Raw genomic sequence first — 13,529 nt, forward strand, 5'->3', positions numbered from 1 at the left:
ATGTTTTTCTTGTAGATAGGTGTTTCTAAATGTTAAAATCACAACTTTAGAAGAATTGATGTCCAAGATGCAGAGTTGAATTCCACAACTTAGCTGTGAACGCTTCTACCATTTGTGGATTTTGCTCTAAAATGCAATGTCGAAACGAGAGTTCCACAACTAAGTTGTGAATGTTTTCAAAACCTGTGGATTTGTCTCAACTTGAGTAATGGCTTTTTCCACAACTTGTGGATTTACTTTACGAGTGCAAAATTGAAAGTACGAAAGTGCACAAGCAGATTGTGGATTTTTCCATGAGCAATGGAACTTTTCAGAGCAGTTACTAACTTCTCATATTACGTGGATTTAAAGAGATTAAATAAAAAATAGAAATTGAGGATAGATACTTATAAGGAGTAACGATTGGTACACTTGCCAAGCATTCATCAATGACTTTCTCCTTGGCACGTTTTATTAGATAGTTCATAAAAACATGAGCAAAACAGTGAGTCAATTGGCCAAAGTTAGTGACTTGAATAACTAGAAATAAAGGACTAAACTAGTAAAAACAGTACTGGATGGAAATTGAATTTGACTAGTTCTACAAGTTCAAAACAATACCCAAATGAGAAAAATAAAACCAATTTACTCAATTTTGTTCCAAAAGTCCACTTGACCATGTGAGTTGAACTCAAAACACTAAATGCAAAAGCCTAATTGGTACTAGAAATACAACTTTAGAATTTCAAATTTATGCAATGACCAAAACTCTTTTAAAACTGAAATGATGCAATGGACATATTCTAATAATATCATGGTCTCATGTTAAGCTATTTGATATAGTCTCTTTTGTATATTTTCTCTCCAAATATGATTTTGAAATAGCTAGTGTTGCTAGCGGAGCCACTATAGTAGCTTTAACTCAACATTTTACTCTTTAAGATAATGTTGTTGATATATCTGCTAAGGTATAAGTAGATAATTTACCATTTCCAATAGTAAAAGGAGGTTTTAGATAGATGTTATTAGCTTGCAAATATGTAATCCATTTATTCTCAATTAATTGAAACATTTCTACTCATTTTAAAGTATCTCATTCTATTTGTGATGTTAAAAGCTTATAATGTCAGTCTGAAGGTATATGGCAGTCTTTTTCCATGCATACATTTTTAGGAAAATGACATTTTTCTTTGCCCAAATAAGAACCATTCACATTGCTTTTGATCTTGGTCTCATAAAAAAGCACTACCCCTTTTTATTTATCCAAAGAAATGCTGACCAAAATAAGCAATTCTCAACATAGTCTCATCCAGTAATCAGAAATAACAAAAATACCTTCATCCAACTTCACGAAAAATCATAACAGACACATAAATTCTCTTTCAAATAACCTTAAATTGGTGATTTCATAGGTGAATTTTCACATTAACATGGTTGCATTAATTTGAACCATTCCAAGAAAGTTTAATCTTCAAATATGATTTGTTTATATTAACATTTCATAAAGAATCACTACGATTCAAAAATTCACTCTACTACATCCATTTATGTAGTAAAATTCACTCAACCTCACCACCAATTTTTATACAGAATCAAAAGACTAGAAAACAAATAAAATGACTCTAGAGTATTAAAACAAACTAAACTCGTATGGACAGTACAACTAAGTATGATAGGAACTCATATTGGACTCTCAAAGCTTAATCAGTCTCGATGAAACTAAGCAAATAACAAGCATAATGCACACAATAGAATAAAGAGAAGCTTCACCAATCAAAACAACAAAATGACATGAACATAATTTAAATTGAACAAAATCTTCAACAAAACAAATGCTAAGGCTAATAAAAGTTTATCATCAAGTTCCTTATCATTTCCAAAAAAACAATGTTTACCAAACAAGTGCTAGTTTGTACAATAAAAAAAGTACACCAAATCTCATTACAATAATATTCCAAATAATATGAAGGACATGGTCTCTTAATTTGTTACTTGTCCCTTCTCATTGGCTCACTTGATTGTTCTCTGGATTCATGTGTTGTCTATGGTGGTGCTTTAGATGGTTGTGTGATTTTCAGAGTTGCTTATGTAGGTGCATATGATGGTTGTAGGGAGTGTGGATTTGGTTCTCATTGCTCCAACATTCTTTTTCATAGGTCTGTCAAGTAATTTTCTCTTAAATGGTGGGAGAACCTTTGGGAAGGATGTTCTTTCCCATAAAATTTGACCATTGATTGGAAATATGATGGAGGCATATGTTTCTTCATATGTGGATCGTCTAAACCAAGTGGGTACATATTGTTATGTTTCTAAATTTAAGAACTTCATGGTTGCAATTGCATGGCAGTAAGGGATTCCACTAATGAGCCATTTCCTGCAACTACATTTTTCACTGTCCAGGTTGATTGCAAACTTGTTCCCAATGACTGAAACATGCTTAACTTCGAACATTTTTTCTGCAAACCAACTTTTGCAAGTAACAGAAGAAAAAAAGTTAAAAATGAACATAGCAAAAACAACATTTGTTAATAAATAGTACGAAAGTAAACGCTTACTTAGCAATCCAATATTTTGATAAATTCGATTCCCTTATAAGTCTCTTTTTAATCTTAGAGCAGATAAGAAATTTCACAGTTGACACCTTCATTTTGTTGGTTGCCCCTCTTTTCATCAGGTAAAGTCTAATCTCTTCTAGCATAGTTATAATGGATTTTCCTCTAGCATCAACAATAACACTATTGAAAGTTTCACTCATGTTATTGTCAAGGATCACATATTACTCGACCTGTAAATCTAGATCTAGACTAATACCTATACAAAGATTAAAAAAGTGTTTATATCCATTGTACATTTCATTAATGTGTTGTTAAGGAACAAAGAATACCTTGGGAGAATAGGTAGGTATTTGTAAGCCTTTATGGTCACTTTTTTTATATTTAACATTTCTCTCTCCCAAGCTTGGGGTATGTGCTTGTAGCATCCTTCCACATAAGATTCTTCAAGGTCTGGCCATAATACTTTTTCCTGAAGTTTGCATACAAGTGTTGCATGCAAAATCTTTGCTCTGCCCTAGGTAAAAGTTTTGAGATAGCTAGCACCAAACCCTGAGTATAACAATTTCGTAATCAGACACAATACCTATTAAAACCTAACATAAACATATAAGGAATACATTTACATTTTCTTGGTCAGACATAAAAGTGCATGATTAACATACTTTATTACCCCCAAGGTCTTCTATCAATAACTCTAAAAACCACGTCCAAGTTTCTCTATTCTCTACTTCGACAATTGCATATGCTAGAGGTAATATCTAGTCATTACGATATCTACCAATAGTAGTTAACAACTCCCACTTATACTTTCCTTTCAAAAAGCATTCATCCAAACTGATAATGGGCCTACAAGAAATAAAGTTATCCTTGCAAGCTTTCAAACAGACATAAAACCTCTGAAAATATTGTGTCACCATTGTCACTGTCCACTTTAACTTTCATTGTTGATCTAGGGTTACACCTTAACAATTCATATGTGTAGTCGTAAATTCTTGTGAATTGATCTTTAAATGAACCTTCAACTTGGCCTGATGTCATTATTTTTGTCCTACAAGCTTTAGAAATTGTCACATTAGTATTCCATTACCTCAAAGCTTTTAACCATATTTCATTTATCTTCAAATTTGGATTATCATGTAATGAACTATCTAATGTCTCACTCAACCACTTAGCATTCATCATTTTAATGTTGAATTGCCTACTACAAGTATGGATATCCACTATTTTCCTCAATTGCCATGTTTTACAAGAAGGCAAATACGCACAAAAAGTTATCCATGGACACCTTTATTGGACACTCATGCATTTGACTCTTACTCTGTTTTTGTCATTCTTAACAAACTTCAAATTCCTCCCCACATGCATTGCATAACATATAACAGCCTCCTTAAACTCATTCTTATCCATAAAGATTGTTCTCACTTCCCATTTGTACTCTGACATAGATTTTTGCTGAACAAATGTCTGAAATGGACCACAACTTTGTCTTTCGTCACCTGCATCCTCACTTCCATTATCTCCTGGACTTGCCAAAAACTCATACTCTCATTTATCATCAGACAACCCCATGTTATTTGGTTTTCTTTTGGTATGTGCACTACGAACTATTTCTACATCATTGTCTTGTTCATGGTTGTCTTCTTCATTTAAATTAACTTCTATTGACACATACCCTTCTATAGTATTATCTACATCAATATCAATATGTACATCAACATCCACTAGTCCTTCATCCACTCGTCCTTCACCCAGTACTCCTTCACCCACTCCATCTACACCCACTCCATCTACATCCTCCACTTCATCATCATCCTCACTTGAAGTAAAATCTTCAATTTGTACTTCTTCCTCCACTACACATGTTGTTCATCCATACCCTGCACCTTCACTTCCTCCTCCACCTACACCTCCACTTCCTTTTACCCTTCACCTTCACTTCATCCTCATCCTCACCTACATAGCTACCATCTCCACTCTTTAAATTTCAATGACAGAGCTAAAGAAATTTATTTAATTCATTTTCAACCACACCTGGCTCACCCACACTGTGGACCACAAAAAAGTCAACTTGCCCATAAAACTTGGCCACGTCTATCATGTTCATTGCATCTTTGTCATCATACAACTTATGCAACATATTTTAATAGAATAAAATAACTCATTCAAAACTCTAAACTCTATAGAAGATGGTGTCTCCAAAATATATCAAAAGTCTAAAGATGTTATTTTGTACTAAACCCTACAAATCCTATCTTGGTGAAAGAGAGTTTGATACATGACAGTCTAACTTTTAAAAAAAATTATCCATTATTAGAGTGTCATATGGAAAGTCACTTTAGCAAAAGTTTCTCACTAGGAAAATGACACATGATCACTAAATTTATAAGAAAACTCATCACTAAGGTTACAAAACTAAAGATTAGGTTAAGCTAGACAAGAATATTGTCCTACAACTTAAGCAAGATTGTCTAAAAACTTTGCACTACTCGGCTCTTAATACAATGACTTAAAAAGAAATCATAGACTACTTAATCCTTAATGCAAAGTCTAGAAATACTCCATAATGACACGTGAATAAGAGTTTAGTTTCACCATGCATAAATGACTACAACAACTTTTCTTGAATTTGTTCAGCTATACTCTTTATCATTGAACCTTTGACTAGGGATTTGCCAAAAGTTTATGCTTTGACTATAAATTTTTATAGAAATTTGAGTTTTACCTGTTATAAAGCTCGAACATGTCTCATAAATTGTATATTTCATGTTTAACACATATCAAATACTCATATACTTACCATACTCGTATGACACGCTTATTGATGAAATGTTTAATTTAAAAGATGTTTTTTGTCTCTGACATAGTTTTAACATGACTCTAGCATAATGTTAATAATCACAATGTAACAAATGATCTTACATTTTTTTTTTCTTTTATTCTTAATTTGTATTATTTGAAGAACAATTTTCCATTCTCATCTAATATTCATTAAATTCACTTAAATTTGACGAAACCACATATTTCATATTGAAAAAAATGAGGCTGAAAATTATTTTACTTCAAGAACAAAATGTAACTTTTTTTTATTTTTAATTAAGTACAATAAAAATCGTTGGTCCTTAAACCTAACAAGGATCATAGTAAACTATGAGTTTTAAAATAAGATCAGACTAAACCGTAAAATAATAATAATAATATTTTTATCCTTAAATCATAAAAGTCAAACTAGACTATCAAATATTTTTAACTTGATAAATAAAACTTGGCTAGACTAGATCAATATACCTAAGCATAACCATCGTACAAGATCAGTTATAGAAAATTATATTATTTATATAATAGTATAGATAAAAAAGAAGTCAAAAAGTCTTTTATTAAGTTTCATAAGATTATTTTATTATCATAATATAATTTTAAAAACTAATTTAGCATCAAATCCGGAACTATTTATAATATTGTGGGACCAATTTACATTATTAACGTTTTAAATCAGAGATTTTTTGACAGCACTTCATACCAGTCCCCATTTCCCAGTTTGATTTTGTCACAAATATATAAAATAACGTAAGGGGTTTTGGTCGGTCATATAAACGTATCGAATATTGTTTTGGAAAAGAGTCTGACAAGTTTGTGGTGTGTGGTTGTGTTGTTTGCAGAGAAGAAAAAAATGCCGTTGAACGTGTTGGACGCAACAGTGTCGAGTTTTGATCGAGTGTTTGAGAAGTTCCGATCGGAGGCTGAAGAAAACAAGGCGAATCTCATCCTTTTCTTGGCTGACAAAGACCGTGCTACCTCTCTCAGCTGGTGCCCTGGTATCTATCTATATATCTATCCATGCATGCCCTTTTTCTTCTTTATCCGCCAACATATTCAAACCTGAGTCTTTTTGCTCCAAATTTCTGATTTCATAGCTATGCCTTTATGGAACATTTGAAAATTTCAATGGGAATTCTTTGCTGACATAGCACAAAAATGGGGGTGGAGAAAGACTCTTTTTTTTCATGTCAATATTGGGGAAAACTGTCTTGAGAAGATATTCTCACAGATTGATTTTCTGTGCATGCTTTAATTGACTTCTTTTGCTCTATGGTGGTTGATGTAAATTACCAATCGAAATATAATATTGTTAGAATTTGGTGACAGTTACACAGTGTTTGGTTGGGGAAAATGGAGAGAAGGGTGAGGGATTTCTATAAACTAGAGAAGTATGATTAGTCTATCAGAATCCATGAACATAGTGAGAGTTGAACTTGTGATCTACAAAAAGCGTGACTATATATTTTTTTTAATACTTTTCTTTTAACTTGTTAGATTGTGTGAGAGCAGAACCTGTGATCTACAGGAAGCTGGAGGCTTCATCTGATGACATTGCACTCTTGAGAGTCTATGTTGGAGATAGACCAACATGGAGAAACCCCCAGCATCCATGGAGGGTAGACCCTCGCTTCAAGCTCACTGGGGTGCCCACATTGATCCGTTGGGAGAATGACACTGTCAAAGGTCGCTTAGAGGATCATGAAGCTCACGTTGAAAGCAAAATTGAAGCTCTTGTTGCTGACAAGTGACAAATGATTGCCATAGCAGAGTGTCTTAGTTGGTATCACATGGTTTAAATAATGTATGCTGTACTTTTATCAGCAATTTATCCCCCCTATACTTTATAACTTTGTTGCTAAAGAATACAATAAATGACGAGTACCAATGTTTACAAGGGAAAGTCTATGAATCCATGTTTGGTTCTTACAATGTGTTTCTTTTTGCTTGTGATTTTAGGCAAGTGTGTACAAAATGCATAGACTGAACTTAACTAAGCCAGTGTAAAATTGAACTTTATGGTTTGAAAGAATTGAACTCTATAACTGGTTAGATTAGTTGAATTAAACTGCATGGTTTGAGTGAACTGAATCAAAATGAACCACTCTGAATTGCTTTTAAATTGTTTGAACTATTACTGTTGAACGAGTTATTTTAAATAATATTTTTCAATTTCGGAAGCTATAGCTCAGTTTAGTTGAAATAACACTATTTAGAAACAATTCAATTTTTAAAAGCTAAACTAAATCAATTTAGTTTAGTTTTTTTTGCTAAATAACTCAATATCCTATACAATTCAGTTTAGTTTAATCTTAATGATTCAGTTGAATTTGTTTTTAACCTTAGTTTTTGTGCATCATAAATTTACTGGCTAATCCTAGATCATTTCAGTTTGCTCTGTATATAACCTCAGTCAGCCAGAATTTTACACCACTTACCTTGTGATGTTTTTGCAGAGTGAAAAATAATTCAGAGAATTTCTGATTCAGAAATTTTACTTTGATAGTAACATTTCTCGTTACTATTTTCTAGCATGTTTGGGACAACTGAAAGTTAAACATCTCAGCTGATTATTTCTGAAAAAGAAGAGTTTTTTGCCATGCATACTCTGCATTTCTTCATTTTTGTTAGGAATCTAAGTATGAGTCTTGACTCTTAAGTCTTGTATTAAATAGAAATGACAAAGTTAAGAAATAAAATATCTATAAACATAAACTTATTGGATTAAGGTTTTAAATAGAAGTGTTGTCGAGATTTCTTACCCAAGTTTGTTCATGGCTCATTGTTCATAAAGTTCCCTAGTTTGTTCATGGCTTATTACTCATGAATTTCCCTAGTGTATCAACTCATAAGATCCCAACAATTTTACTGTACAATCCTGCTCTCATTTCCTAAGAGTCGTCACAGAAAGTTGAGAGATAGGCATTTACATGCCAAACATAATCTTATCTCAGTATTGCAGATGCTTGTGCTATGTGGAAGATGATGACTGTGAGTTACATTATACTAAAACTAATCATGGTTTTGAATTGCATGGAAATCCTTCATAACCTGACCCCAAAACACAATGACCGATCCATTCAGAAGCAAAGACAGATCAATTGGTTAATGGAACATAATCTTTATCTCCTAAATTTTCTATTTTGTAGAACCCTTATGTGGAAAGACAAGTATAATTAATTCTTCATCCTTGGAAGATGACTTAAAAACGACTAATTTTATGTTGCACATGCTTATTGATTGAGATAATAACACCAGACCAAACTACAAGGTGGAAGATCAAATTTTAATCCAAAATAATGCTGTTATTTCTTCTATGAACTCTGGGCTTACTTGTTTGTGTTTATTTTTTGAAAAAAAGTTTTGTTTTAACTAAGTATGTAAATTGCTATATTTTAAGTGTATATTTAATATGTTTTTGTAAAAAATAACCAGTTTTCTATTTTATAAATAATAAAATTTTATCTGCCCTGATTTTTAAAAATCATATTTGCTCTAAAAGTGCTTACTTTAAGTTTAAAAAATTGGCCCTGTATTTGGATTGGATTAAAGAAAAACGTCAATCATTATTAGTTTTATATACACATGCAAAAGAAAGTAGCAAAAACCATATCTTCAAGCTGATGATAATTTACCTTCTGCTATACACACCCTTCTGCACTCTCTATCAAGACAAGAAATTCAACCACAAATCAATAAAGAAAAATTGAAAGAGCTACTTTTTACCCTCATTTCTAGATTTCTCCTGAGAAGGAATATATGATAATGGGGGTATGAGAATTTAAAAGCGAAGGCATCAGATACAAGGCACAAAAATATCAGGAATATTGAATAAAGTGACTTTAAACTTGAGCTCAGATGTGAACATAGCAGAAATCTACAAACACATAATGTGGGAGGGAGCAGGGCAAGGCTCCTCAGGGAAGGTATCAAATGAAAACTTTTATGAGAAATATAATAATAAATCTGCACTCACCAAGATTGAAAAAAATACTCATGACTTTTAGTGTTCATGTGATGACTAACTTTGAATCTTGACATGTGTGATTGTATGACTCAAACGTAAAAAAAAAAAACGTAAGTAGATTGTTCTGCAAACATTTATATTAACAAACATATAACTAACAAGTAGGATCACAATGGATTTGATAGAATAGTAAGGAGAAAAGAAAAATAGAAAAAACAAGAGAAAGCAGAAAATCCTAATTTTAACTAGAAAACTATCACTTTTATTGGGTGAGGGGATCTAATTAGTACCCAAGGCATACCAAACATACCCTTTTCAAACAATTTCATGAGAACATGGACTGATCTAGTATGTCCTGTACCATGTACAACTCACAATGAAGTAACTGTAACTGTTCACAACATTGCCTGCTTTGAGAAAGCATCATCATTTGTAGCAGTTGAATACATCTTAAAAATTTATGTTGCTTAACTTTTACTTACTATTGAATTGTCTAATCATTTTTAGAGCAAATATTTGTATTACTAAATTTGTGAGCTGGAATCAAAGCAATAATGTGTTATCACAGAAAACAGAATCATCCAAACTTGATAGGTAGAGATAGACAGATAAAGATATAGATATAGGGACTGTGTGCAGTGAGAGTAATTTTTTATCCTAATGAGAGGAATAAATTTAGACTGCATAATTATGCATTAATGTTATGTGATTAATTTTAAAAGCCATGTTAGTTTAAAGAATACAACATGATTTTTATGTTTAATCTTGTTCATGTATGGTCAAATCTAATGTTTAAAATTTGTTCACTCAGACATTTATATTAACTATGTGCAACTCCTCATGTTACACGTATAAGATTAAAATCAGACAGAAATATATTAGTCGTTAATTCAGACAGGTGGATCATATTCATGCAACATATAATAAAATACATGACAGATAGAAAAAATATATTGATTCATTCTTAAACACATACTTATCCTCACATTCTTGAAATAATGTATGCACATGCAGAAGCAATTTTACAAATTTTCTTGGAAGAAATCACATGATTCCAATCTTCTAACTGTTAGCATTCAGCACAATCACATTGATGAGGATCTCTCTCTGTGGTAAGCATGACTAAATGAGACTTAGTTAGAACAGGTATCATGCATGACATGAGAATAAATCATATGTATAAATAAATCCAAACCCTGAGAAATATTCTGAACAGCAAGAAATCAAAGATGAAGTTTTGTAGTTACATGAGAGCAGTGACATTGGTGATGATGATGGTAGGTTTAGTGGCACAAGTTGAAAGCAGTTCATGCACAAGCACATTCTTCTCTTCTCTTGTGCAGCTGATTCCTTGTAGGGCAGCAGTTGCTCCTTTTAGCTCCATTCCACCAAGTGGTGCATGTTGCAATGCCCTTAGGGCACTAGGCCAACCTTGTTTGTGTGTCCTTGTCAATGGCCCTCCAATTTCTGGGGTAGACCGTAACATGGCCTCACAGCTCCCAAACAAGTGCACCACAAACTTTCAACCATGTAACCTTTCTTCTCTCTCTTTCAATGCTTATACTATAAACATGGACATTGAATTTCTATAATCTTTTGATTCTGGTTTCAAATACTCTTAAAATTTAAATAAATGATGGTGTTATGTGCTTCATGAAGATTTAATAAGACCAATGTTGATTTCTAATCATGTAATAATTTTTTGAAATTAATTGGTGATATTTGGAATCTCTAGTCCCTCCAACATTCAGAAGGCCATTCATGATTTTATGTTTGCTATCATTTAGACAAAAATATTATTTTGCATTTAAATATAGTTTTGAAATAAAATAATCCATTTTATTTCTAGAGTTATTTTAAATAAATGATAAAAGGAATTAGAGTGTATTAATGTAGTTTTGTTGTTCATAACTAAAAAACAGTTGGATTTTGTACGTATATCCAAAATATTTGTTTATATTATGTTTTTTTATCTTTTATCTAAAAACGATTGAAACAAATACACAAAATAAACTTTACAGGCAAATTTTTTAAAAAAAGAAAAAAATTAAAAAGTTTTAACAATCCGGCTGATTGGTTAATTTTTTTTTTACTAAACAGTACTAAATCTTATTTCAATAAATTTTACTCATGTCACAAATTTACCTACAAGTACTTCTGAAAACAAAAAATAAAATAAAATATTTTTCCACAAAGTTTATATGAAAACTGAAAACAAGAATTTAGAGAAGTTATATGAACTCTTACAAATTCACAGTTAATTTAGTTTATAAAGAAATTCATCATATTTTTTTCTTATTTTTCTATACTAGAAATATTTATCAAGAAATTTATTAAATATAAACTCTTAATATTGTATTGAACAATACATTAAGTAATACATTTGTAACATTTTTATTATGTAATAATGTTGAGGAAAAGGAAAAGAATGGTTATGAAGTGGTTTATGTTGTTTTGTATGAATGTTTTGGAAGTGAAAGAAGATTAATTTTCATCATCTTTTTATGCAGGTGAAAGCATGTGATAAAATCAAGTTCAATGTTAGAATGGAATGTTATTAGAAATAAGGGTTTTTATTTTTAGAAGAAATTTATGAGTGCTTTCTTATAATAATGTTCTATGAGATTAATAGATTAGTTTAACCTATGTTGTATTGTTCTTTTTTATAATTATTCAAGAGATTAACCATGTTATAATAAAAAAAATGAGTGATTAAAAGAAAATAATGAAATTTGAATTAAAGATAAAATAAGGAATAATTTTTAATTTTTTTAAAAATGACTTATTTTCTTCACCACTGTAAAAATGAAAAAAAATATAAAAATAATTTATTATGAAAATGAAATAAAAATAAATAAACAGTCCTGTTTTTTTTTTTCATGAAAATACTTTTATAAATATTCTATTACTGAACTTTGCAATATTTTTTACAACTACAAAAAAATGCTACGTGGTTTTGTTCATATTTAATTAATGTTCAATTTATAATGGCTAAATTGCAACTTTAGTTCCTTCAATTTTTTAACCATGATTTTGCATTCTTTTTCACAAATTCCACAAATTCAGTTCCAAATTTTGAAAATGCACAACTTTTATGTAATCTTCAAATTTTTTTATACGTTTACTTTTTACTCTTATATATTAAAATTAAATTATTTCTTGATAATCACATGTTTATGTTTAAGTGAACTAAATACACACTAAATTAACAAAAAATACATTTTTTTTAAGATGTCATAAAAATATTGCAATATATATACACAAACACACACTATATTAACCAAAACTTCAATTTTTTAAGATATAATCACTAAAATTGGAAACCGAGATCAAAATCATGGACAAAAAAAAAATCTAAAAGTGCACTTCAATTTATTCTTTTAAAAGACATTACCTCGTAAATTTAATTTTCATTTTATTTATATTTAAATATAAAACTTAATCCACTAAGGCAGTTGTTCAAGCTTAACAAATATTACTCTAACATTATTATGGCTAGTAGCTTATTAAATATAACCTGAATTGTCTCTTGTAAAAATATTTACGATCTCTTTAAAAATACAATTTAAACGTCATACTTCTAAGAAAAACCAATTTTAATGTTATTGCAATTTTAGTCACTCTTAATTTAAATGAATTATCACCCAAAATATGCACCAAACAATCTTCAAATAGTAATAACAGGTCAATGCTAAGTGTGGTTAGGTTATTAGAAAATGTTCGTTATTTTTTAAAAGTATTTAAAATGAAGTGCATAAATTATTATTTCTTAAAAAAATTTGCGTAAAAAACTTAGCTTAACTCTTCTCAGATATGGCCATAATCCATATACGTGTGATCTCAATCCAGTTATCAAGATTCAAAAACTTCCACAATTTTGTAAGACCAAATAAATATAACTTTTTTCTTGTAAGAAAATTAAATAAATAAAACTTTTATGAACAAACATGTCTGCAACTTCTATATTAAATATAAGAACACCTTGAAATACAAACAGCATTAGTTGGTTTAAAGTCAGACTTTTTTTCTTATAAATCCGTAATTCATGAATTATATATTAAGCCATTCCTTTATGCACACTTCCATAATTTTGATCTGCAACACCATAAACTTTTTGTATTTCAAATCATCTGATTCAGAATACAGAATAAAAATACAAATAAATTTTAAATTATACAATCAAAAATGTATTTTTCTATTCCCAATAAGTACAA

The 13,529-nt window shown here is 30.4% G+C and overlaps 2 protein-coding genes across 3 annotated transcripts; both read left to right on the plus strand.

The window, feature by feature from the left end:
* Nucleotides 1–6,022: 6,022 nt before the first annotated feature.
* Nucleotides 6,023–7,298, plus strand: LOC108333361 (thioredoxin-like protein Clot). Of its 2 annotated transcripts, XM_052871099.1 has the most exons (3): nucleotides 6,023–6,098; nucleotides 6,191–6,346; nucleotides 6,846–7,298. In XM_052871099.1, the coding sequence occupies exons 2-3, from the start codon at nucleotides 6,202–6,204 to the stop codon at nucleotides 7,097–7,099; spliced, it is 399 nt and encodes a 132-aa protein (XP_052727059.1). In that variant the 5' UTR covers nucleotides 6,023–6,098; nucleotides 6,191–6,201; the 3' UTR covers nucleotides 7,100–7,298. The 2 variants fall into 2 exon arrangements, with proteins under 2 accessions (XP_052727059.1, XP_017424269.1); XM_017568780.2 differs by lacking the exon at nucleotides 6,023–6,098 and having other exon boundaries at nucleotides 6,107–6,346.
* Nucleotides 7,299–10,306: 3,008 nt separating this feature from the next.
* On the plus strand, nucleotides 10,307–11,946 carry LOC128194814 (protein LIM2). The gene is made up of 2 exons (XM_052871101.1): nucleotides 10,307–10,845; nucleotides 11,826–11,946. Exons 1-2 carry the CDS (start codon nucleotides 10,545–10,547, stop codon nucleotides 11,837–11,839), a joined length of 315 nt encoding a protein of 104 aa, XP_052727061.1. The 5' UTR covers nucleotides 10,307–10,544; the 3' UTR covers nucleotides 11,840–11,946.
* Nucleotides 11,947–13,529: the final 1,583 nt, after the last annotated feature.

The sequence above is a fragment of the Vigna angularis genome, chromosome 11 (genome assembly GCF_016808095.1).
Source record: "Vigna angularis cultivar LongXiaoDou No.4 chromosome 11, ASM1680809v1, whole genome shotgun sequence".
Taxonomy (NCBI): Eukaryota; Viridiplantae; Streptophyta; class Magnoliopsida; order Fabales; family Fabaceae; genus Vigna; species Vigna angularis.